The 27,799-nt window shown below is 33.9% G+C and overlaps 1 protein-coding gene across 2 annotated transcripts in view; it reads left to right on the top strand.

Moving 5' to 3' along the window:
- mgl (low-density lipoprotein receptor-related protein megalin) overlaps positions 1 to 27,799 on the top strand; it is a 752,690-nt gene that overhangs the window by 714,750 nt on the left and 10,141 nt on the right. For both annotated transcript variants that reach the window (XM_075299561.1, XM_075299560.1), the window contains exons 5-8: positions 8,427 to 8,702; positions 19,387 to 19,641; positions 19,781 to 22,057; positions 22,122 to 27,773. In XM_075299561.1, the coding sequence (XP_075155676.1) occupies positions 8,427 to 8,702; positions 19,387 to 19,641; positions 19,781 to 22,057; positions 22,122 to 27,773 (8,460 nt within the window). The remainder of the gene's footprint in view (positions 1 to 8,426; positions 8,703 to 19,386; positions 19,642 to 19,780; positions 22,058 to 22,121; positions 27,774 to 27,799) is intronic.

Genomic DNA, 27,799 nt, shown 5'->3' with positions numbered 1-27,799 from the left:
GTATTTCTATAGAAAAATTTGTTAAAATTTTATTTCTATAGCAAAAGTTTTATTTCTATAAAAAAAAAATTCAAAGTTTTATTTATTTCTATAAAAAAAATTGTCAAAGTTTTATTTATTTCTATAGAAAATTTTGTAAAAATTTTATTTCTATTGAAAAGTTTGTCAAAATTTTATTTCTATAGAAAATTTTCTTAAAACTTTATTTCTATAGAAAATTTTCTTAAAATTTTATTTCAATAGAAAATTTTGTCAAAACTTTATTTTTATAGAAAATTTTGTCAAGACTTTATTTCTATAGACAATTTTGTCAACATTTTATTCCTGTAGAAATTTTTGTCAACATTTTATTTCTATAGAAAATTTTCTTACAATTTTATTTCTATAGAAAATTTTATTAAAATTTGATTTCTATATAAAATTTTCTTTAAAGTTTATTTCTATAGAAAATTGTGTCAAATTTTTATTTCTATAGAACTATAGAAAACTAAAAATATATATATACACAGTCTTACACAAGTTTACATACGGTTTAAGAAATTGTATTTTCTTTAATTATTAAAATATAATAAAATATGCATATATATGCTTTAGATTTTGTAAATTAATTTGAAAAACAAAGTATTTGTCCATTTTCAAGAAGATGTTTTTAGTCTGGATTATAAACAACAACAAGAAACATGTTTAGTTATAAGGCAAAAACCTCAAGGGTATGTAAACTTATGTGAGACTGTGTATATATACCAAATTTGGGGAAAAATTCCCAACGCTGGCAAAACTGTGTGCCACTTTTTTAAAATGAGTCTGCTACTTTTTATGATTTGCGACACTTTTGGTGTCATTTTCTAGAAATGGTACCACTGCCAGTTTCGCAGTGCTGCTTTGAAAGAGTCATAAATATGCAGCTTAGAAAAATATCAAATTTTCTGAATTTTTTCGAATCCTCAAATTTATATCCATTTGTTTGGGAGATGATTTCTTAAAGCACTCAGCTTTTTAGAATTTTTCCAAAATGGTTCTATACTTCCAAAATTTAAGTTTTTACCCTTTTCTTATAATAACGAATAAATTCAAATGCTATAATTTTAAGCCAAACTTTTATGCCAAAAGAGTAAAGGTATTTGCCAGCATTTTGTGTTTACAAAAAGGCAAAGCTCTCGCCAATGTTTTCGGTTTTTTTTTTCATAGCTCTTACTAAAGTTCTTTATGCCACCACTGTCAACATTGCCCCGCCAATGTGAACTGCTGCTCATAGTGTCCGTATTTTGTGCAACACATTATTGTCATAGTTGCAATGTTAGTTTTTGGCGCAAGTTAACTTTTCCCATGTTCGCTAGGATTTTTCAGTGCTTGGCATGGTGGATGGTGGTTGGTTGGTATGTAAGTTGTTGCAGGTTACTTCTTTTAAACTTTCGCATATTTTTTTATAGTAAATTTTTGGCATTAAGTGTTCGTGGAACACATTACAAAAGTTTGCATAGTCTTTACACAGAATTTAAACTTGAATCGTGTTTTTTTTTTTTGGATAAGCACCTTAATGTTGTAGCCCCCCACCCCCCCGATTTTCTGCAGATCTCCCTCCTTTCATATCCTTTGTTGTGATGTTTGTTTATTATTCTCTATCCCCAAAACGCCACAAGCTTTGGCACTTGTTTAAATGTTGTTAAATTATTCAAATAAGAAACAAAGAAGGACATATAAAAGACGACCGACGAAAAGTGCCAGCGACAATACAACCACCAAAGCCAACTGATCCCTTACCACACACACACACATACACTCACACAAAGTAAAAACCACATTGCATCACACAAAACTTGAACCCTAAAATCCTCATGTGACATAGAGAAGAAAGAACACACAAATATAAAGAATGAAAGACAGAAAAACTAAAGAAAATGAAAAATGAGGTAACAAAAAACAAAACCGGCAACAACAAAAAACAAACGGAAACACTAGACAAAACTATGTGTGAGTGTGTGTATGTGTGTGTGTGCATATATGAGATAGAGTCCGTTCGTTTACAATTGAGACAGCTACATCTTCACTGTGGCACTAGTTTGCGTTTTTTCTTTTTCTCGTATTGCATTCGAAACCCTTCCAAATTAGACATAAGGGAGTTTGAGGGTTTTTCATTTGTCCGTGTTGAAGAGTATCCTGGGATTTAAATAAAAAAGGTGTCTGTCTTAATGGTTTGCAGCCATCGTATATCACACATAGTCAAGAGTTGTTTACATCAACTCTAGGAAATTGTTTTCAAGACTACTTGGTATAAAAATTACAAAAGTTAATTTTATAATCAACCAGTGCTAAGTATACATCTCAAAATAAGATAAAGGATTATATTTACAATGAATGTGATAGGGTGAAATTTTTATAATTTTTTTGTGAGAGTAATAACACCGTAGAAAAAAAAACTATCTAAAATATTAATTCGCATTAACCCTCTAATGCCCAATCCCGCCTTTAGGCGGGCTTCGTTTAAAAAGGAAGCTTTTAGTAAAACACACCTTAAGACAACAAAAATGGGTAAAATAAAAAGAAAACTTAGTTTAAACTGTTCAAGAGGCTTTACAGCCTATACTGAATTTTACCGTATACATTTTTCTAGTTTAGTTTTCTTGATTTTGTGTCGTTAACATTGAAAATTTAATCAGAAAAGTGGCACAAAAAGTAGCAACATTTTTTTAATACAAACAAGTAAGGAAAGTCTAACGTCGGACGAGGCCGACTATATTATACCCTGCACCACTATGTAGATCAGGGATGGAAAATGCAGTACTATAGTACTTTTTTCAATACTTTTGCACCCTGGTTAGTACCGTAGTACCCCCGCGAATGATTTAGTACCTTTTGTGTAGAAATTTTTGATCCAACATCGGATTTATGGTAGTACTGGTTAGTACCGTACACGCTCACAAAAAATCGCTTCTGTAACATATACTCCCAAACATATTTTGCTTCAAGCATATATATTTTTGGGTATTGCCCAAACATTTATATGTTTGATCTCTTCCAATATATAATATGTTTGAAAGCATATTGGTCTAAACAATATATGTTTGGGTAGTCTAAGTTCCAAACATTTTGTATTTTTGCATCCAAATTCAATAATGTTGTCTTCCAAAAAACAATATGTTATTATGTGAACATATAATATGTTTGGAAGCATTTTTCACCCAAAAATATTATATGCTTAAAAAAAATTCTCCCAAACAATATTGTGCTCAAAATTTTATTTATTTATTTATATATTTACAATCATAATGAATTATGAAAATAAACAGGTAATATAGGTGCTAATAACATAGGTTTTCGACCTGAATGCTCAAAATTTTGTTTCTGCCCAATTGTATATTCCCCCACATATTTCTCACTTACACGAGATTTTTTAGTTCTTAGCACCTTTTTCTGTAATACAAACATTGTAGAAGAAATTATTCAATTGTATGATTTTTTTATTTTAATTTTACCTTTTGCCGGACGGGGATTCGAACAGCGGACCACACAGTTTGTAAGGATCAAAGAAGTAGCTGATCAATTGCCCAAGGAAAAATAAAATGTTAATAACAAGCAACAACCACCAACTTAATTCAATATCGCTCCCTGTTAAATAGCGCTCCAAGCTACTAAACACATATATGTTTATAGGCTATTTCTAAATTAATATATGTTTGCATCCAAGCATATTATATTTACAAACATTTTATGTCCCAAACATAATATGTTCTAACATATTAACATATATGTCCCAAACATGTTATGCTAGTTTATAAACATTATATGCTTGCACTCAAAAATATTGTGTTTAAAAATTTGTGTTCCAAACATATAATGTTTATAGCCAAACATATGAAAAACAGTCTTTTTCATCCGTGTAGTACCCCCGCGAATGATTTAGTACCTTTTGTGTAGATATTTTTGAGCCAACATCGGATTTATGGTACTATAGTTTTGACAAAATATTTTAACATTTTGAAGAAGTCTTTAACAAACTTATTTGCTAGTAGTCTTTTACAAATTTGGTAAAACAGACAAGATCATGCGAAAAATCTCGATTTTGTAAAAGCCATAGACAAAAATACAATTTTATTGATTTTCAAGAATGTTTGATTCGAAAAAAGCATGAGAAGTTATCGATCGCGTACTAAAATAATGCGAACCTTTACAGTCACGGTCGAAACTTGAGACAAATAACATTTGGAGAAAATCTTACCAAAAAATATTATTTTGAAAAGAATTGTTTTCTTTTCGAAAATTTTGCCAAAATTTTATTTCTATAGAAAATTTTGTCAAAATTTTATTTCTATAGAAAATGTTGTCAAAATTATATTTCTATAGAAAATTTTGATGGAAAAGGTTATATAGAGGTTTTCTCAAAATTTTATTTCTGTTGAAAATTTTGTCCAATTTAATTTTTTTTTTTATTTTATTTCGTTAGAAAATTTTGTCAACATTTTATTTCTATAGGCTATTTTGTCAAACTTTTATTTTTATAGGCTATTTTATCAAAATTTTATTTCTAGAGAAAATTTTGTAAAATTTTATTTTTATTTATCTACAGCAAATTTATGAAGTACCATCAAGTACAACTGTGGCAACCGTGATTACAATACTACTCGTACGGTAGCCTTTGAAAGCAGATATAAAACTAAACAAAAATATTTAAAATTGAGGAGTTGACAAACAAAATTTTAAGTTCTGTAAAATTCATTCTAAAGAAGCTCTTTCAATGGAATTTTCGTTGAAATTTAGTGAAAAGTACTTTTTCTCTAAAAAAAATACCTCTTTTGTACTTTCTTAAAAAGTAGTTTTTTCATCTCTAATGTAGATCCACATTTTCAATACCATATCAAATCCTTCAAATATGTTGGGTGCTATATATAAAGGGTTTTGTTCCCATATACATATATATAAATCTGATCTGGACAAAATTTGTTAGACTTTTGTCGACTTAAAATTTAATTCGGCTAATGCCTTGGGGTGGAACATAATGTTTGTGAAAAAATATGAGAAACATTAAATCTGAAGCAATTTATAGGCAACTTTGCAAAAGTGCATTAATGATTTATCGGTCGATAGATATGTTTTTGAAATATAGGGAAATTGGAGTTATTTTGACAAGTTTTCGACTTAGCAGTGGCGTTTTTACAAGAAAAATGTGGATATTTTGGCCAATTTTGCCGAAATCAGAAAAACATATATATGGAAGCTATATCTAAATCTGAACCGATTTCAACCAAATTCGGCATGCATACACCTAGAGAAGGAATATGATCACGTCAAACATCTTTTAAGAGCAAAATGTTATTTTTGGGTGGTGACCATGTAACATGGTTTTCGCAACCATGTTATTTTCTCGGAAATCATGTATCTGATTTCGACAAGCAGGTTATATTTGACGATAAAATAATATTTTAGTGACAAACATGTTATATGATCACCATACAAAAATATCATTTTGCTCTTGAAACATGTTTGAGGCGATCATATTCCTTCTCTGCGTGTAGTAACTATGTTAATTTCACTACCATTGCAAAATTTCACGTAAATCGGATTACAACTTTGGCCTCTGTGGTCATATTACGGGAAATTGGGCGAAAGATATATGTATATAGGAGCTATACCTAAATCTGAACCGATTTCAAACAAAATCAGAATGCATAACAAGAACCTTAATTCTACTCCCTGTACAAAGTTTCACGTAAATCGGAGCAAAACGTTGGTCTCTGTGGTTATATGTGTCTAAATTGGGCGAATGATATATATCTAAATCTGAACCGATTTCAATCAAATTAAGCACACTTGACGATATTACTAATTGTATTTCTTGAGGAAAATTTCAAGCCAATCAGGATAAAAATTTGGCTTCTGGGGTCATATAAGCCCATATCGGGCTAAAGATATACTATATGGGAGCTATATCTATATCTGAACCGATCTCAATCAAACGTCAAACACTTGACGATACTACCAATTGTACTCATTGCGCAAAATTTAAAACAAATCAGTGTAAAACTCTGGATTCTGGGGTCATATAAGCCCATATCGGGCAAAAGATATATATGGGAGCTATCTGAACCGATTTCAACCAAATTCGGCACACTTTACGACACTATCAATTGCACTCCTTGTGCAAAATTTTAAGCAAATCTGGCTTCTGAGACCATATTAGTAGATATCGGGCGAAAGATATATATATGGGAGCATTATCTTAAACTGAATCGATTTCTTCCAAAATCAATAGGGTTCTATTCTGACCCAAAACACATACTTATGCCGAATTTGAAGTCGATTCGACTTAAATTGCCACCTAGACTTTGATTACAAAAATGTGTTCACAGACAGACGGACATGCCTAGATCGACTCAGGGGCCAGCCCTGAGCAATATTGCCAAAGACACCATATGTCTATCTCGTCTCCTTGTGGGTGTTGCAAACATACACTCAAAAAAGTTTAATTGAATCCAAACATTTTGACCTTCCTTTAAGGATTTGGGTATTGATTCCGAGCTAAAGATGCGGGTTCTTTAAAATAAGGAAATTTTTTTGCGACCTATCTGGCTTTAAATATTGGATCTATAAAATTAAAATTTATCGAATTTTCATTCTATTTTTCCGGTATATTAATAAAGCTATTCACGTACAAACAAATTCCAGTTTCAAAATCCAAATTATGACGAATACTTCGAAGTAAAAAATATTTTCTTAATTCCAAAAAAAAACTTTAAACCAAAGATGCTTAAACTTCAAAATAAGTCTTAGCCTATATGTGAAGCGTTTTTATCTTAAATCTAAAGTTTCAATATTTCAGTTAATTTAAGAACGGTTTCTTTAAATCAAAAATTTGTTTCTTTATTTTAGCGAAAATTTGCCTTAGTTTAAAGACAGTTGCATGTCTTAACGAATCAATGTAATTTTTCAAAATATGTGTCCTAAATTTAATGAAACAAAATTTTTGAAGCAAAGATTATAAACTTTCTTTTGATTAAAATTTCATTATTTTAAAGAAATTTGTCCTTAATAGTGTGTAAATTGCGCATCCTAAAATTGAGCTTGCTTAATCTTTAATATCATGTAAATATTTTTGTTTTTTCAGTGTATGCACTAACTTATAATACCCTGATCCACAGTGTGGCGTAGGGTATAATGATGGGCATTTTTTTTTTTTAATTATTTATTAAACATTTATTTCAAACAATCAATTTGTTGATCAAACTAAAAACCCATAGCAAAAAGCAATTGAAAAGAGTTACTATTTTTAATTAAAAATTTAATTGAAATTTTCTAATGAGAACAATTAATATTTTCATCAAGTATGTTTTCGAAGGCCACTTAAAACTGTGATTGATACTATAATTTCAATTAAAAAATATAATTGAATCAATTAATTTCGTGAATGAATCAGAAAATTGTTTTTGTTTTTTTTTTGTGTAATCGCAATATTATCGAAATCTCATTATTAAATGTCTTTCTTTTAATTTCCTTTTAACAAGAAATAAAGAAAAAATCAAAAATACACTTGCTCAGTATTTCAATAACTTGTTGGCTATAAACAAATAAAGAAAATAATTGATTAAATACAAAAAAAAAAACAAATGAAAAGAAAGTCCTTGTATCAGTAAGACAAGTAGTCCTTATATGCCATATACGATTTATACTGCTGCTTAAAATATTCTTATTTTAAAATGTTATTAAAATTTACTCATTAATTGTTCTTCTTTATTCTCTCTTTCTACTTTTTTTCGCTTTCATGTTTCCTGGCAACGTTCATGACAACAATGATGATAATCACTACTACTACTACTACAACTACTGTCGATTCTGTTATGCCGTCTTCGTTGCCAATGGCGATTGTGTCAATATCTTGAATTGACAATGACTTCCGTTTCCTTTTGTCCATACTGCTGTGTTCAATGGTCTATCATGATCGCTTCTTTGGCATATCATTTTTCTTATGTCAACAAAAATTATCTCTACGACATTCTGGTACATGCATGTATGGCCTTTGGTCATCTCGATGACACTGATGATGACACTGCTTCTTTATTTTTGGGATGAAAATATAATTCCATCGTTCTTTTGTGTGATGATGCGGCCGCTGCAAACATTGCCTCCGTATGGATCCAATGCAATCTGATGCAATAAATTGTCTATAATATATACCAACGGACACTTGGACAAACATCTTTTGCTCACATATATATATATATAATCCTGGCAATGTTATCGCCAATTCTTCATTCGATGTCTGGCCTTTTTCCGCTGGTATGCGTGCAAATCATTCGATATTGTGTGACTGTTTAACCCTATCGGACATCTTGCATTTATGCATCCATGTCCAATGGCAATGCTACTTGGCTTTGCAATTTGGATTTTCTTCTGATGACTCTTCCTACCATCGTTTCATATAAACTGAACTGCAGCTTATAGAAAATGTCAAACGACCGATGTATTTTGCAATCAACCCGGCGGTTTACCACCCTCCGATGGTAGTCGTCTCTCCGGACCATGTGTGCCCACGGAAAAACGTTGTGATGGCTATTTGGATTGTCGCAATGGCCGTGATGAGGAAGGCTGTAAAGGAACTGCCTGTCGTTTGGATCAATTTCGTTGTGCCAATGGCTTAAAGTGTATTAGTGCTTCATTGAAGTGCAATCACAAGGATGACTGTGGTGATAATTCTGATGAACAAGGATGCAGTAAGTATACACGCTTGAAAATTTGTTCTTTTACTCTAGCTCTAAGTATGTCATCTTGGCTTATCTCTATCTCTTAGAAATACTCTTGTCCTCTGCGTTATCTTTTGGCCCTGTGTAATGCACTTCTGTTTTTTTTTTTTTTTTGTTTTTGCGAACCTTCCACTTCAAAGCTATGCTTGCCTGCTAGTGCTTTGCTTTTACAACAGTAATAGATTGCTATGGCTTGACTGATGTTTGGCTTTCTTTTGTTGTTATTTTTTTTTTTCTTTTGCTTCTGGCTTTGAAGCATTGTTACGTTTTCCTCTAGAGAGTGAGAGTGCTAGAGAAGAGAAGAGTAGCTGTATTTAATGTTGTGGAAAATTTAGTAAATGCCAAATGGCAAGCTACTTACTTACACACAATCTCCTTTCCCATCTCTATGATATTAGAGCATGATTAGGACAGACCAATGGGGTCGATTTATTTGATTTAACTGTAGTATTCAATTGATTGATATCGAATCAGATGAAGAGACAAAGTATTTGCCATGTCAAGCCAATAAAGCCAATATCCCTTCAATATCATGGCAAAATTAGTTTTTCAATAATAAGGCCAAGATAAATATTCAATAGTTCAAAATTGATATTTAATTTCGAAAATGTTGTATGGTATTTTATTGAATGCATATATTTCATTTTATATTGTAGCTTTCTCATATTTAGATTACTTATAGGCAACCCAGGTAATGTATATGTTATATTATGGATTTGATTGATTAAAAAGGGCTTCCTTGTCCAATATAGGACATACATATGTTCACTGTCCTTGAAATATGGCATTTTCAATAATACGGCAAATATAAATATTCATTAGTTCAAAATTGATATTTAATTTCGAAAATGTTGTATGTTATTTTATTAAAATAATATTTTGTTTAGCTTTTTATACCCTCCGCCATAGGAGGAGGAGGAGGGGGGGGGGGGAAATTAACTTTGGCATTCCGTTTGTAACATATCGAAATATTGCTCTAAGACCCCATAAAGTATATATATTCTGGGTCGTGGTGAAATTCTGAGTATTGCAAATGGGCCATATCGGTCCACTTTTACGTATAGCCCCCATATAAACGGACCCTCAGATTTGGTTTGCTGAGCCTCTAAGAAAAGCATATTTCATCCGATCCGGCTGAAATTTGGTACATGGTGTTGGTATATGGTCTCTAACACCCACGCAAAAATTGGTCCACATCTGTCCATAATTATATATATTTAGCCCCCATATAAACCGATCCCTAGATTTGGCTTGCGGAGTCTCAAAGAGAAGCAAATTTCATCCAATGCGGCTGAAATTTGGTACATGGTGTTGGTATCTGGTCTCCAACAATCGTGCAGAAATTGGTCCACATCGGTCCATAATTTTATATAGCCCCCATATAAACCGATCCCCAGATTTGGCTTGTGAAGCCTCAAAGAGAAGCAAATTTCATCCGATCCGGCTGAAACTTAGTACATGGTGTTAGTATATGTCTCTAACAACCATGCAAAAATTGGTTCACATCGGTCCATAATTATATATAGCCCCCATATAAACCGATCCCCCGATTTGGCTTGCAAGGCCTCTAAGAGAAGCAAATTTCATCCGATCCGGTTGAAATTTGGTACATGGTGTTAGTATATGGTCTCTAACAACCATGCAAAAATTGGTCGACATCGGTCCATAATTATATATAGCCCCCATATAAACCGATCCCCCGATTTGGCTTGCGAGGCCTCTAAGAGAAGCAAATTTCATCCGATCCGGCTGAAATTTGGTACATGGTGTTAGTATATTGTCTCTAACAACCATGCAAAAATTGGTCCACATCAGTCCATAATTATATATAGCCCCCATATAAACCGATCCCCCGATTTGGATTGCGAGGCCTCTAAGATAAGCAAATTTCATCCGATCCGGTTGAAATTTGGTATATGGTGTTAGTATATGGTCTCTAACAACCATGCAAAAATTGGTCGACATCGGTCCATAATTATATATAGCCTCATATGAACCGATCACCAGATTTGACCTCCGGAGCCTCTTGGAAGACCAAAATTCATCTGATTCAGTTGAAATTTGGTACGTGATGTTAATATATGGCCTCAAACTCCCATGCAAAAATTGGTCGAAGTCGGTTCATAATTATATATAGGCCCCATATAAACCGATCCCCAGATTTGACCTCCAGAGCCCCTTGGAAGAGCAAAATTCGTCCCATTCGGTTGAAATTTGGTACGTGATGTTAGTATATGGTATCCAACAACCATGCAGGAGTTGGCTCCTATCAGCCCATAATTATATATAGCTCCCATATAAACCGATCCCCAGATTTGACCTCCGGTGCCTTTAGGAGAAGTAAATTTGGTACGTGGTGATCGTATATGATATTTAACAACCATGCCAAAAGTGGTCCATATCAGTCCATAATCTTATATAGCCCCATATAAACCGATCCCGAGATTTGGTTTTGGAGCCTCTTGGAGGAGCAAATTTCATCCGAGTCAGTTGAAATGTGGTACATTGTGCTAGTATATGGTCGTTAACAACCATGCCTAACTAGGTCCTTATCGGTCTATAGTTATATATATATATATATATATATATATATATATATATATATATATATATATATATATATATATATATATATATATATATATATATATATATATATATATATATATATATATATAGATATATATATATATATATATATATATATATATATATATATATATATATATATATATATATATATATATATATATCCCTCAGATAAATCGATTTCTAATCACACAAAAATTGGTCCATATCAAGTTCATAATTGTATATAGCCCCAGTATAAGTGACCCCCATATTTCAATTCTGGCTCTCTACGTACTGTGCAAAAAGTCCATATCGATTTGTAATTATTTGTAGACTTAACTATACATAACTTGTTTGTCTAATATATACCACGTATGGACTAACTCACAATTTAGAAAACGATGTTAAACATTTTAAGATACCACAACCCAAGTATTTCAATTGTGGATGACAGTCTTTCGTAGAAGTTTCTACGCAATCCATGGTGGAGGGTACATAAGATTCGGCCTGGCCGAACTTACGGCCGTATATACTTGTTATGGTAATAAATAAATAATAAATATGTATATTACTTATACGCAACCTAGATAGTGTATACGTTATATTATGGATTTGATTGATTATCAATGGCTTCCTTGTCCAATATAAGACATACATATGTTCACTGTCCTTGAAATATGGCATTTTCAATAATAAGGCCAAGATAAATATTCATTAGTTCAAAATTGATATTTAATTTCGAAAATGTTGTATGTTATTTTATTAAAATAATTTTTTGTTTAGCTTGTTCATATTTATATTACTTATACGCAACCTAGGTAAGGTATACGTTATATTATGGATTTGATTAATTGACAAGGACTTCCTTGTCCAATATATGTATATTTAATGTCCTTGAAATATGGCATTTTCAATAATAAGGCCAAGATAAATAGTCAATAGTTCAAAATTGATATTAAATTTCGAAAATGTACAACATTTACTAAAATAATATTTTCGAGTGTTTTCATATTTATATTACTTGGGCCTTTGCAGTTAATACCCTACCTTCTGTTATTATGTCATGTCATAAGTAAATAAATAATAAATATTTATTTAACGTAACATATACACAACCTAGGTAGCGTATACGTTATATTATTGATTTGATTGATTAACAAGGGCTTCCTTGTCCAATATAGGACATACATATGTTCACTGTCCTTGAAATATGGGATTTTTCAATAATAAGGCAAATATAAATATTCAATATACTAACACCATGTACCAAATCGGACGAAATTTGCTCCTCCAAGAGGCTCCGGAGGTAAAATGTGGGGATCGGTTTATATGGGGGCTATATATAATTCTGGACCTATATGGATTAATTTTAGCATGAATGTTATTAATACCTTATATTAATACCACGTACCAAATTTCAACCTGATCGGATGAAATTTCCTCCTCCAAGAGGATCCGCAAGCAAAATCTGGGGATCGGTTTATATGGGAGCTATACATAATTCTGCACCGATATGGATGGGTGTTAGAGGTCATATACTAACACCACATACCAAATTTCAACCGGATAGGATGAAATTTGCTCTTGTTAGAGCGTCCGCAAGCCAAATCTGAGGGTCGGTTTATATGGGGGCTACACGTAAATGTGGTCCGATATGACCCATTTGCAATACCATTTGGCCTACATCAATAATAACTACTTGTGCCAAGTTTCAAGTCGATAGCTTGTTTCGTTCGGAAGTCAGCGTGATTTCCACAGACGGACGGACGCGCATAGCTAGATCGACTCAGAATTTCACCCAGAATATATATACTATATGCGGTCTTAGACCAATATTTTGATGTGTTATAAACGGAATGACAATGTTAATATACCAATTTTTATAACTTGATTTTTTTCATACTTTTAATGGATAATTTTAACTTTTTTTTTCAAATAGGTTAACAACAGAGTAAGAATTCATATTCATTCATTCGACAAAAATGCTAAATCCAATCGGGAAAAATTGTGAGTTTTTGAAAATATTTGAGGTCAAACGTTTCCGACAATCGTTTTAATCCATTAAAAATTATAAAAAATTAAAAAAATTATTTATTTGACAAAATTTAATTTACATCCAAAACATTGAATTTGGTTCACACCTTCCTATGACAAGCCCATGTTAAATTCATCGCTTCTGCGTCAATTTTGCACCACTTCCGGATCCAAAAAGAACATTTTCATTACTTTTTTGGAGACGCTTTTTTTTTATTCTAACTATATTTGACATGTATAGTTAGAATAATAATTCTGCTATCTATGCGAAATTTCACGTAAATGGGAGTATAACTTTGGCCCCCCTGGTCATATGAGTGCAAATCGGACGGGAGATATATATATATATATATATATATATATATATATATATATGGGAGCCATATCTAAATCTGAACCGATTTCAATCACGGCAAAACCCTGGATTTTGAGGCCATATAAATTCAAATGGGACGAAAGATATATATGGGGGCTATATCTTATTTGACCTTATTAGGCACATACAATAGTATCGTTAAAAGTACCGCTTGTGCAAAATTTGAAGTAAGTCAGGGCAAAACTCCGGCTTTTGAGACCATATAAGTCCAAAAGATATATATGAGAGCTATATCTAAATCTGAACCGATTTTTAACAAGCAAATCATGGCAAAACTCTGGCTTTTGTGGCCATATAAGTTCAAATCGGACGAAAGATATATATATGGGAGCTATATCTAAATTTCATCCGATTTCAATCAAATTTACCAAGCATTGGTAGAATGTCAATTCTACCCTCTGTGCAAAATTTCACGAAGATCGGTAGTAAACTTTAGCCTCTGTGGTCATATGAGTCTAAATCGAACGAAATATATATATGGGAGCTATATCTAAATCTGAACCGATTTGGTTGATATCTTGCAAGATTTTCGAGATTCATAAAATATTTGGATGTACGGTATTTCAAGAAAATCGGTTGATAAACACGCTAACTATGACCAAATCGGGGATAAATATATATAGCAGCTATATCTAAATCTGAACCGATTTTTTCCAAAACCAATAGCGATTGTCTCTGTCCCAAGAAACGATCGGACTTAAATTGCGAGCTGTACTTTGTTCACAAAATTACATATACAGACAGACAGACGGACATCGCTAAATCGACTCAGAATTTAATTCTAAGCCGATCGGTATACTAAAAGATGGATCTATGACCACTATTTCTTGGCGTTACATACAGATGCACAAACTTATTATACCCTGTACCACAGTAGTGGTGAAGGGTATAAAAACTAAATTTACCCATTAAGAATTAGAAACACGCGAGTTATAAATAATTGAATTAAAAGAACTTCCTATATAGTTAAAATAAAGAACATCTTTGGGAGTACATCTTTTGGAAGGGCTTTTAAAGTTGTGCCTTTGGAAGAACTTCCAAATTTTTTGCTGGGTGTTATTAAATATTTGATATTTTATTCAATTAACATATCTTCAATAATATTATAATTTTAATTCTATTTATATCACTTATACGCAACAGGGATAACGTGTACATAATATTATCCATTTATTTACTAGATTTGATTAAATAAATTAATCAAATTGAAATCAACTACATGAAAACTGTCAATCCTCCTAGGCACAATATTTATACACATCGAATCAGAATAATGATGGATATCAATTGACTCTGGTTGTTCGTCCATTTATCAGCTTGGCGTTCTTATTTATTAAAATTTTATCTTATTTATTGACATTTTTGCAGACTCCTTATAAATCTGCAAAGTCCTTTGAACTACAAAAGTTTCCTTATGTCCCATTGTTTTACAGAAGTATTTCCGTATAAACTCTCTTTACTAATTTACCGTTTATTATTTGCGTATACGTAATATTATTTCACTTCACGCCATAATTAATATCACTCATACGTACGGTACATTTATACACACACACACAAAGTGTACAGAAAACCAATTTTTTATTGAATTTTATATTCTTAATGGAATCACAACAAAAAAACTTTTGTCATATAATTAAATCAAAGAACAGTGCATATTTTTCTTTTGAAACTGTAATTGAAGGCAAATGAAAAAGCTCTCAAACTTAAAAGTCTTATAAAAGGCCCGCATTTAATTAAATAAATTGAAAATTTAATTCAATTTTTCTCAACTGCATTAAATTAAGTGAAAAAGTCAAATTTACATTGGTGTTTTTGGCCTGGTATTGTTTCGCATTCACACCGAGTTAATAAGTCGATTCAATCATCCTGTAAATGTCAATCAATGTCATAACCACAAGGGTTTCTTCAATGGCATAGTAATTAAAGATGATATTCCAGCTACTGATACAGAAGATACGACGATACGGAAATGTTGAAATTTAAATTAAATATTTAATTTTTACTTCATTCGTTTGTTTCCGTTTTGTTTTTTTGTTTGTGTTTTTGGTGTCAGTCGCTGTATTGCATTGTACTCTTGCCTCCTTTGTAACATCGTTGTTAAGCATAAGCGATGCAATTAACATATTTTTCCTCATTCATCTCAGTCTACCTTTCACCACCCTTTTTGATGATTTCGTTTAACGTTAGTTGACTTAAAAGTCATAGTTGGCCTGCAACATAAAATGGAGGACAACGATGACGACGATGAAAACAACTGAATAGCCTTTCATAATACATGCAACAACAACAACAAAAATATACCAACAAAAGGAAGCAAAGTCATCATCGCAACACGTTCACACATTTATACCTTAATGTCAAAGCAGCGGCAGTAGCAGCTGTATCCAAAGGTGGAATGAGGGGGGATAGGAAGGGAGAAGTTGTGTTACACAGGGCCTTTCAAAATTTTATACAATTCAAATTAACTCATTTAAATTTAATTTAATCCAATCAGCTTATAAATAATGATACCAAACGGTCATCATGGATACGTATTAGTGTCCACTTAAACCATAGGTTAGGTTAGGTTAGGTGACAGTCCGATGTATCAGGCTTACTTAGACTATTCAGTCCATTGTGATACCACATTGGTGAACTTCTCTCTTATCACTGAGTGCTGCCCGATTCCATGTTAAGCTCAATGACAAGGGACCTCCTTTTTAAAGCCGAGTCCGAACGGCGTTCCACATTGCAGTGAAACCACTTAGAGAAGTTTTGAGACCATCAGAAATGTCACCAGCATTACTGAGATGGGATGATCCACCGCTGAAAAACTTTTTGGTGTTCGGTAGAAGCAGGAATCGAACCCACAACCTTGTGTATGCAAGGCGGGCATGCTAACCATTGCACCATGGTGGCTCCCACTTAAACATTATTTCTTTGCGTTTTCTAAAATATATTTCCTTTTCATCCAAATTAAATAAAATAATATAAAATTAAATTAAATAAAATAAAATAAAATAAAAGAAAAATAATTAAAATATAATGAATTAAAATAAAATTAAATAAAGTAAAATAAAATAAAACCTAATAAAAATTATTTAAAATAAAATGAATCCAAATAAAATAAAACGAAATGAAATAAAATTAAATTAAATGGATTAAAATATATTGTAATATAATAGTAATAATGTAATATAATATAAATAATATAATATAACAATATAAAATAATATAAAATAAAATAAAACAAATAAAACAATAATATAAAATAAAATAAATAAATAATAATGAATCCAAATAAAATAAATTAAAATTAGAGTAAATCAAATAAATTACAATAACATGAAATTAAATAAAATATAATAAAATAAAATGCAAAAAAGTAAAATACATAAAAAATGAATTAAAAAAATTAAACGAATCGAATTAAAATAAAATATTAAAACAAAATAGAATAACATGAATCCAAATAGAATATATTAAAATCAACTAAAATAAAATAATATTAAAAAAACTAAAAAAAAAACAAAATAGAAATTAATTGAAATAAAATAAAAAGAAATTCATCAAAAGAAAATGAAAGGAAATATAAAATAAAATAAAATAAAATAAAATAAAATAAAATAAAATAAAATAAAATAAAACATAGTACAAATGATTTAAAATAAAATAAAATGATTCGATATGAAATAAATTAAAATCAACGAAAATAAAATATAAAACATAAATAAACATAAAAATATAAAAAAAGTAAAAATGAATTTAAACAAAATTAAAAAAAAATATTTTAAAATAAAATACAATTAATCTAAATAAAATGAAAAGAAACAAAATAAAATATAATTGGAAAATAATATAAAGTAAAATAAAATAAAACATAATTATAATGATTTAAAATGCAATGAAATGAATCCCTACAACGGGTTGGCCCGGTATTGCAAATAAATTAAATTAAAATCAACTTAACTAAATTAAGAAAAAAAACAAATCAAAAACAAAACAATCAAAATTAAAGAAAATAAAGCAATTTAAAATAAAATGATATAAAAAGAATTAAAATAAACTAAAATAAGATTAAATTAAATAATATGAAGGGAAATAAAATAAAATAAAATGAATTAAAATAAAATAAAATAAAATAAAAAAGAAATGAATCAAAATAAACTAATATGTTATAAAATAAATTAATATGAACTAAAATAAAATGAATTAAAATAAAATAAATAGAAATAAAATGGAATAAAAAGTAAAAAATAAAATGAATCTAAATAAAATAAATTAAAAACCATGAAATAAAATAAAATAAAGTAAAATGCAGTACAATAAAATAAAACGAAATTCATCAAAATAAAATAAAACGTAATAAAAGAATATAATATAAAGTAAAATAAAATAAAACATAATATAAATGATTTAAAATGAAATAAATGTAAATCAAATAGAATAAAATTTAAAACAAAATAAAAATTAAAATTAATTTAAATAAAATAAAATGAAATGAAATGAAAGCAAACAAATAAAAAATTAAGTAACATGAAATGGATTACAATAAATTTAAATTATTAAATAATTAATTTTAATTAAAATAAAATAGAATGAATCTAAATAAAAAAATAAAAATAAAAAATTAATTTAAATAAAATAAAATGAAAGAAAATAAAAAAAAAATTAAGTAACATGAAATGGATTAAAATAAAATTAAATTATTAAATAATTAATTTTAATTAAAATAAAATAGAATGAATCTAAATAAAAAAATAAAATTAAATAACATAACCCTGCCACAGGGGGACCCGGTATTGCAAAAAAATAAATTAAAATCAACTAAAAAACAAAACAAAAATTAATTTAAGTAAAAGAAAATAAAATAATTTAAAATAATTTAAAATAAAATGAAATGAATTAAAATGAAATGAATTAAAATGAAATGAAATAAAAAGAATTAAACTAAAATAAAATGATTCCAAATATCAAAATAAAATGAGAGGAAATAAAATAAAATTTGATAATAAAATAAAACAACATGAATTAAAATAATATAAAAATGAATCGAAATAAACTAAAATAAAATAAAATAAAATAAAATAAAATAAAATAAAATAAAATAAATTAAAATAAAATAAATTAAAATAAAATAAAATAAAATAAAATAAAATAAAATAAAATAAAATAAATTAAAATAAAATAAATTAAAATAAATTAAAATAAAATAAAATAAAATAAAATAAAATAAAATAAAATAAAATAAAACAAAATAAAATGAATTAAAATACAATAAAATGAAATGGATTAAACAGGAAAATAAAACGATAGGGAGTAAAATGGTATAGAGTATAAAAAAACCAAATAGAGTGACATGAAAACAAATGAAATAATAAAACAATTAAATGGAATGAAGCAAAATGAAATGAATGTAAATGAAAACACAAATAAAATAATTAAATGGAATTAAATGAATTTAAATTAAATTAATGATAACTGATTTAGTTTAATGTTTCTTCGTAGATATTTAAGGTTATTTCTAGACATAAAGGCCCTATAAAGACCATTTGATGGTATCTGCCCTTTTATCACAATTCCATGGAAACAATGGCAACGTCATTCCAATCATCATCACCATTATTATTCTCACACATTTACATACACTTATTCTGTGTCGTTTTGTTTTGCTTTTTTTTACCTCTCTAGATTTTCCACCATGTCATCATGGACAATTCCGCTGTACCAATGCCCTGTGCATACCATCGAACTTCTATTGTGACGGCTATCACGATTGTGCCGATGAGAGTGATGAGGCCAATTGTACAGCGATTGCATGCCCCGATAACAAATTCCTTTGTCCCCGTGGCGGTGTTAATGGAACACCCAAATGTATACTGAAAACCCAATTGTGCGATAGCAAACGCGATTGTGAGGATGGCAGTGATGAGGAGGCCGCCTGTTGTAAGTATTTCATCAATAAAGGAAATGGGGGAGGGCAACATACCTGCGAGTAGTTGGGGGGAGGGGGGTATTCAGTCGTCTTATAGTAGAATTGTGGTAATTGAATTTGTCCAAATGTTTGTCTATGTTTCATTTGCAGCTACCTCCTCGTGTCCCGCCCTAAGCTGTGAATACAAATGTGGTCCTTCGTTGACAGGTGGTATTTGCTATTGTCGTCCTGGTCAATCTTTGGCTCCAGACAATCGCACTTGCGTTGATTTGGATGAATGCTCTGAGTGGGGCCATTGTGATCAATTGTGCACAAATACCGAGGGCTCATATTCATGTTCCTGCACCCATGGCTATACCTTGATTAACAATGCCAAATGCATTGCCCCCGATGCCAATAATTTGCAATTGATATTTGCCCATGACCGTGCTGTGGTAAGGATGTCTTCGCATGGCGGTGATCCTCGCATCATTGCAAATGCCAGCTCTGCCTCTGGCGTGGCCTATCATTATCAACGTAACACCTTATATTGGTCGGACATTAAGACGCGTAAAGTTCAAAGTTTACCATTGGATGTGTTCAGCAGCGCCATACAGCCTTTGGATTTGACATTGCCTGGAACTTGGGCTCCTGTGGCCTTGGCTGTGGATTGGGTGGGTGATAAAATCTATGTGGCTGATTTGGTGGGTCAGAAAATTGATGTTTTCGAATTGAGTGGAAATTGGCATGCCGTTGTTTTGGGTTCTAATTTAACAGGCCCAGCAGATTTGGCTTTAGATCCCACTGCCGGTCTAATGTTTGTGGCAGATGGTGGTCAGGTGTTGAAAGCCCATATGGACGGTACCCATGCCCGTTCGATTGTCTCGGAGGCTGCCTATAAGGCTAGTGGTGTAACAGTGGATATTATATCGAAACGAGTATTCTGGTGTGATTCTCTTTTGGACTATATCGAAACAGTGGACTATGAGGGTAATCATCGTGTAATGGTTTTGAGAGGACAACAAGTGCCCAGTCCCTCACGTTTGGCTTTGTTTGAGAATCGTATCTTTTGGACTGATGCCACAAAACAGGGAATTATGTCTGTAGATAAATATGCTGGACCCACCTCCATACAGGTTACCTATAAGGCAAAGGATATACGTGAACCCAAGGGTATTGTTGCTGTGCATGCTCTAAGCCAGCCCAAAGCCACCAATCCCTGTGGAGCCAATAATGGAGGATGTAATCACATGTGTATAGTTACGGCAGTCAAGGGAGCCAATCATTTGGGCTATCGTTGTGCCTGTCACACTGGTTACCAACTTCAATCGGATTTGAAAAATTGCAAAATAGTCAAGGAATTCCTTATGTACTCCCAGCAACGTTTCATCAAGGGCAAAGTTCTGGAACCTGTCATCGAGGGATTCAGTGATGCCATATTACCGGTGGTCTCTAGACGTGCTCGTTTTGTGGGCTTGGATTTTGATGCTCGTGATGAATTTATCTATTATTCGGATGTCTTACAAGATGTCATTTATCGTGTGCATCGTAATGGCACAGGACGTGAAATTGTTTTGGCTTCGCAGAATGAAGGTGTTGAAGGTTTGGCTGTGGACTGGGTATCGAAGAATCTCTACTATATAGATTCCCGTAAGGGAACCTTAAATGTTCTCTCCACCCGTAATGTTACCCATCGTAGGACTCTCCTGAAAAATCTCAAACGTCCCAGAGCTATAGTTGTTCATCCCAATAAGGGCTATATATTCTTTTCGGAATGGGATCGTCCTGCCAATATCACTCGAGCCAATACCGATGGCTCCAATTTGGTGGTCTTCAAAAATGTCACCTTGGGATGGCCCAATGGTCTCTCGATAGATTTTAAAGAGGATCGTGTTTATTGGTGTGATGCCTTACTTGATCATGTCCAGCATTCGAAATTGGATGGCAGTGATATTAAGACAGTGAATTCGCGTCTGGTGCGACATCCTTTCTCGATAGTCATCCATAATGATTGGATGTATATAACTGATTGGCGTTTGGATGCTATCATACGTTTGCACAAACTAACCGGAGAGCAAGAGGAAATGATGGTTCGAGAACCACAAACAAATCGTTTGTATGGTGTTAAGGTCTATAGCCACGATGTCCAGACAGTATCGGATACCCAGCCTTGTCATTACGATAATGGAAAATGCCAAAAGATCTGTTTTGCAGTGCCACAAAATGATACAGGGAAATTATTGGCCAAGTGTTCGTGTCCCTATGGCGAACGTTTGGCCGATGACCAAGTATCTTGTGTAGTTGATGAAAGTGCTGAGCCGCCGGTCCAACCTTGTCCCAATTCCTGGGATTTCACCTGCAACAATCAGAGATGTATACCCAAATCATGGGTATGTGATGGTGATGACGATTGTTTGGATAACAGTGATGAAGAGCAAAATTGCACAAGTAAGTTTTCGAGTGGAGTAAGAAGAGATAGCCCAACATTTCTAATTGCCCCTTTTATTTTCAGAACCTACCTGTGGGTCCAATGAATTCCAATGTAAATCCGGCCGTTGCATCCCCTTGAATTTCCGTTGTGATCAGGAGAATGATTGTGGTGATAACTCTGATGAATTTGAATGTGGCAATGTTACTTGCGGCACTGCCCAATTTGCCTGTGCCAATGGCCGTTGTATACCAAACATGTGGAAATGTGATAGTGAAAACGATTGTGGAGATGGTTCGGATGAAGGCGATTTCTGTGCCGAAAAAACTTGTGCCTATTTCCAATTCACTTGTCCCCGCACCGGTCATTGTATTCCCCAGAGTTGGGTATGTGATGGTGATGACGATTGTTTCGATAAACAGGATGAGAAAGATTGTCCTCCCATTACTTGTTTGGCCAATCAATTCAAATGTGCCGATTTGCGACAATGTGTAGAGGAGTCTTACAAATGTGATGGCATACCCGATTGTAATGATGGCAGTGATGAACTTGGTTGTCCTTCCATGGGTCCCAATCAGTGTAATTTGGAAAAACATTTCCGCTGCAAGACTTCCGGATTTTGTATACCCATTGCTTGGCATTGTGATGGTTCGAATGATTGCTCTGACCATTCCGATGAGGAGGATTGTGGTCAAATAACTTGTGCTCCGAATTTCTTCAAGTGTAATAATACCAATTGTGTTTTTAAGGCCTACATATGCGATGGCAAAGATGATTGTGGTGATGGTTCAGATGAAAGTGCCCAGCATGCTTGTGTCCCACCACCCTTCAAATGTCCTCATGGCCAATGGCAATGTCCTGGCGTGACTAACCGTTGTGTCAATACCACTTCTGTGTGTGATGGTACACCCGATTGTCCCAATGGTGCTGATGAGGGAGAGGGATGTGATCTAGCGGAATGTGAACATCAATCCGGTCTCTGCTCGAATGGTTGCCAGAAAACTCCTCAAGGTGCTACCTGTGTTTGTCCTCCTGGCTCGGAAATCGGAGAAGATAGTTATACATGTGTGGACACAAATGAATGCGATCCTCCTGGTCTGTGTTCTCAAATGTGTACCAATACCAAGGGTTCCTATTTCTGTTCCTGTGTGGATGGCTATATTTTGGGTCCAGATAAACATCATTGCAAAGCTGTCAATCACACTGCAGCCTTTTTGATTATATCCAATCGTCATTCCATATTGGTAGCTGACCTCAAAGATCAGGGTCTGGAAAGGGTTCCCATTTATGTGGAAAATGTTGTGGCCACTGCCTCGAATATGCATACGGGTACAATTTTCTGGAGTGATATGAAATTAAAGAAAATCTCTCGATTAGATAGAGGTTCCGAACCTCAGGAAATCATAACCACAGGTTTGGATTTGGTCGAAGGATTGGCCTATGATTGGATTGCAAAGAATTTGTATTGGTTGGATAGTAAATTGAATACCATAGAGGTATCGGCGGAGAATGGCTCAAATCGTTTGGTTTTGGTTCGTGAAAACATAACCCAGCCCCGAGGTATGTGCATTGATCCAAGTCCTGGAGCTCGTTTCATCTTCTGGACCGATTGGGGTGAGAATCCACGCATAGAACGTATTGGTATGGATGGAACGATGAGGGAGACTATTATCAACACCAAGATCTACTGGCCCAATGGTTTGACTTTGGATACAGCTACTAAACGGGTGTACTTTGCCGATTCGAAATTGGATTTCATTGACTTTTGCTATTACAATGGTACCGGAAGACAGCAGGTTCTGGCCGGAAGTCATTATCTTTTACATCCCCATTCTCTGTCGTTGTTTGAGGACACTCTCTACTGGACCGATAGACAACTGAATCGTGTATTATCTGCCAATAAATTTAGAGGCCATAATCAAACCGTCGTCTCTCATTTGATAAGTCAACCATTGTCCATACATGTCCATCATCCTTCGTTGCAGCCCATGCATCCTAATCCCTGTGAGAATTCCAAATGTCAACATCTATGCTTACTCAGTCCCTCGGCTAGCGAAGGTTATTCGTGTAAATGTAAGCCGGGCTATCGTCTGCTCAGTGAAGGTCGTTGCGTTGAAGAGGAGAATCCCTTCTTGATGGTTGTTAAAGGTACACAGATTGTTGATATACCCTTGAATGGTGGTGATGCCAGGGCTGGTTCCTTGGCTCCAGTGATTGGAATTGAAAGCAGTACTGGTTTGGACTTTGATCGCAAGGGTGAAACCTTGTATTGGATCCAAGGCCGTGAAGATGATGATGAGAATTGTACCATTTTCACAACACCCTATGGCGGAGGCAATAAGACACAATTCCTTGGTCTCGACAGTGGTATTGTGGGAGCCCCCTATACAATTGCCTTCGATTGGTTGGGCCGCAATTTGTATATGGGCAATCGTGTTGCCAGTAATATTGAAGTTGTCCGCGTAGATGGAAAGATTAAATATCGCACCATTATTTTGGCCAATGATGGAAATCGTACCTCTGTGTCGAAACCCAAGCAGATTGTTCTCGATCCCAATGAGGGTAAACTGTTCTGGATTGACGAAGGCGGCTTTGGAGTTCCAGTGAAAATTGCCCGTGTTAATATGAATGGTAATAACCCGGTGGTGCTGAAAGAAGATGTTGAAAAGCCAGAAAGTATAACACTTGATATTGATAAGAAACAGGTATACTACTCGACGATCCACCCTTCCACGATTTGCGTTATGGACTACAATGGTGATGACTTTAGAGTTTTACTTACCGAAGAGAATGCCATATCGAAACCACGTAGTCTGGGTGTCCTGGACTCACGTTTGTATTTCCTTGATCCTGCTTACGAGAATATAGTTCGTGTAGATTTGCCTCGTGGTGATAATCCCAAGACCATAGTTGACAATGAACCCGAACTCAAGAGTATGATGATCTATAAGAAACGACCCATGATGCAACACCCCTGCCAAACGAGTAATGGAGGATGTGAACACATTTGTATACCCGATGATGGTGCTTCGCGATCCTGTGCCTGTGGTATTGGCTATCGCAAAGAGAACGATATCAACTGTGTCTCGTATAAGACGTTTGCTGTGGTCTCCCAACTCGATGTTACTCGAGGTTATAGTCTTACCGATAGCTCCGAGGCTATGGTTCCCATTAGTGGAACAGGTCATCATATTTTACATGTAGATGTTCTCTTCCGTGAACAATGGATCTATTGGGCTGAATACAATCGTGGCTATTGGAGTGGTATTTTCCGCACACGACCAAATGGCACGGAATTGGAACACATTATCAAAGATGGCATTGGCAGTAATGGTATTCGGGGTCTTACTATTGATTGGGTTGCGGGAAATATGTATTTCACCAATGTCTATCCCCATGAAAACTATGTGGAAGTATGCTGGCTGGATGGTAGTCATCGTAAGGTTTTGGTCAAGACCACCAATGATGCTCCTCGAGAATTGGCTGTAAACCCCATTAAACGTCTTCTCTATTGGATCGATTATGGACAATATCCTCGTATTGGCAAAGCCTATTTGGATGGCAGTAAATGGACTCCTGTCGTGACATCAGGCATCTCTAATCCTCGTGATTTGACTGTGGATATGTTGACGCACGATGTATACTGGGTGGATTCCAAATTGGATACCATACAAAAGATTTCCTATTCCGGAGGTAATAGACAAATCATTAGACGCAATCTTCCCAATCCCATGGGTATAGCTATACATCTGGGTGATGTCTATTGGGTGGATCGTAATCTCATGACTGTTTTCAAATCTTCAAAACTACCTGGCAATACCTCACAACCCATTAAAGTTCGAACAAATCTGGCCAAGCTAAGAGACATTGCCATCTATAGCATTAATAATCAACCTCAGGATGAGAGTAATCCCTGCACTCGGCTGGGTAATGGTGGATGTGATCAACTGTGCTTTAGTTTCCCTGTAGACAATGCTAATCCCTCGGCCCTCAACTATAGGTGTGAGTGTGCCACTGGTAAATTGGCAGCTGATAATCGTAAATGTGAAACAGTTAATGAATATCTGGTCTTTGCTACGCGTACAGAAATACGGGCCGTTAATTTGGATCCTCGCTCCACACAAATACCTTTTACGCCCATGACAAATCTCACCAATGTGGTGGGCTTGGACTTTGACTTCCATGACAATCACATGTTCTACACTCAAATCCGTCCATGGGCTAAAATAGCCTATACCAATGCTGATAAACCCTCTGTGGACAGTGTGAAAGTTGTGTTGAGTAAGGGTATAAATCCTGAAGGTATCTCCTATGATTGGACCCAGAATAAGGTGTACTGGACTGATAGTTCCAATAACTCTATTTATGCCATGAATTTGGATGGCAGTGATTTGGTAATGATAGCCCGAGTGGAAAGACCAAGAGCCATTGTCTTGGATCCTTGCAATGGTACTCTCTACTTTACCGACTGGGGACGTTTTGGTACTTCGGGTAAAATTTTCAAAACCACCATGGCCGGTTCTTTAAAGAGAGCCATTGTCGATAAGGACTTATCTCAACCCAGTGGTTTGGCCATAGATTATGATGAGCGCAAATTGTATTGGACCGATGCTGTAAGGGAGAAGATTGAACGTTCTGACTTGGATGGTAAAAATCGTGAGTTGCTTGTAGCTGCCACCATTTATCCATTCTCCATAACGGTATTCCGTAACTATATCTATTGGACCGATTTGCAATTGAGAGGTGTATACCGTGCCGAGAAACATACAGGGGCCAATATGATTGAAATGGTTAAGCGCTTGGAGGATTCCCCACGTGATATAAGAGTCTATAGTGCTGAACGTCAGAAGTGCAATGTCAATCCTTGTCTCATCAATAATGGTGGTTGCGCTCAATCATGTCATCCTGCTCCCAATGGTAAGGCCGAATGTAAATGTGACGACAATTCGAAGATTGTAAATGAAGGACGTATGTGTGCTCCACGCAATAACACCTGTGAAGCTAGCAAATTCTATTGCCAGAATGGTAAATGTATATCGCGTATGTGGTCCTGTGATGGTGATGACGATTGTGGAGATAATTCCGATGAAGATCCCAACTACTGTGCCTATCATTCCTGCTCGCCCAATGAGTTCCGTTGCAACAATGGTCGTTGTATATTCAAAAGTTGGAAATGTGATCATGAGAACGACTGCAAAGATGGCTCTGATGAGGTGGACTGTACCTATCCTCCTTGTGTGGATGGTGAATTCACTTGTGGAAATGGTCGCTGCATACCCATGTCTCAGGTTTGTAATGGTGTCAATGATTGTAAGGACAATGCCACATCGGATGAAACCCATGAAAGATGTCCCACCAATACCACCTGTCCTGCCAATCATCTGAAATGTGAAAAGACCAACATTTGTGTGGAACCCTATTGGCTATGTGATGGTGATAATGATTGTGGTGATAACTCTGACGAAGATCCTTTACATTGTGGCCAAAGAACTTGCCCTGCCAATAGTTTCCGTTGTCCCAATCATCGTTGTATCCCAGCCACCTGGTATTGCGATGGTGATGATGATTGCGGTGATGGTGCCGATGAGCCTCCAGAGTATTGTAAATCCGAAGGAAGAACCTGCTTTGGGGATCTCTTCACTTGTGACAACGGCAATTGTATACCAAGAATTTATATATGTGACGGTGATAATGATTGTTTGGATAATTCCGATGAGGATAGCCGACATCAGTGCAGTAAGTCTAAAGGGAAAGAATTCTTG

Source organism: Haematobia irritans, chromosome 3, assembly GCF_050003625.1.
Source record: "Haematobia irritans isolate KBUSLIRL chromosome 3, ASM5000362v1, whole genome shotgun sequence".
NCBI lineage: Eukaryota > Metazoa > Arthropoda > Insecta > Diptera > Muscidae > Haematobia > Haematobia irritans.
Note: the sequence above shows the minus strand (reverse complement) of the source record. Positions and strands in the feature narration are given on the sequence as shown.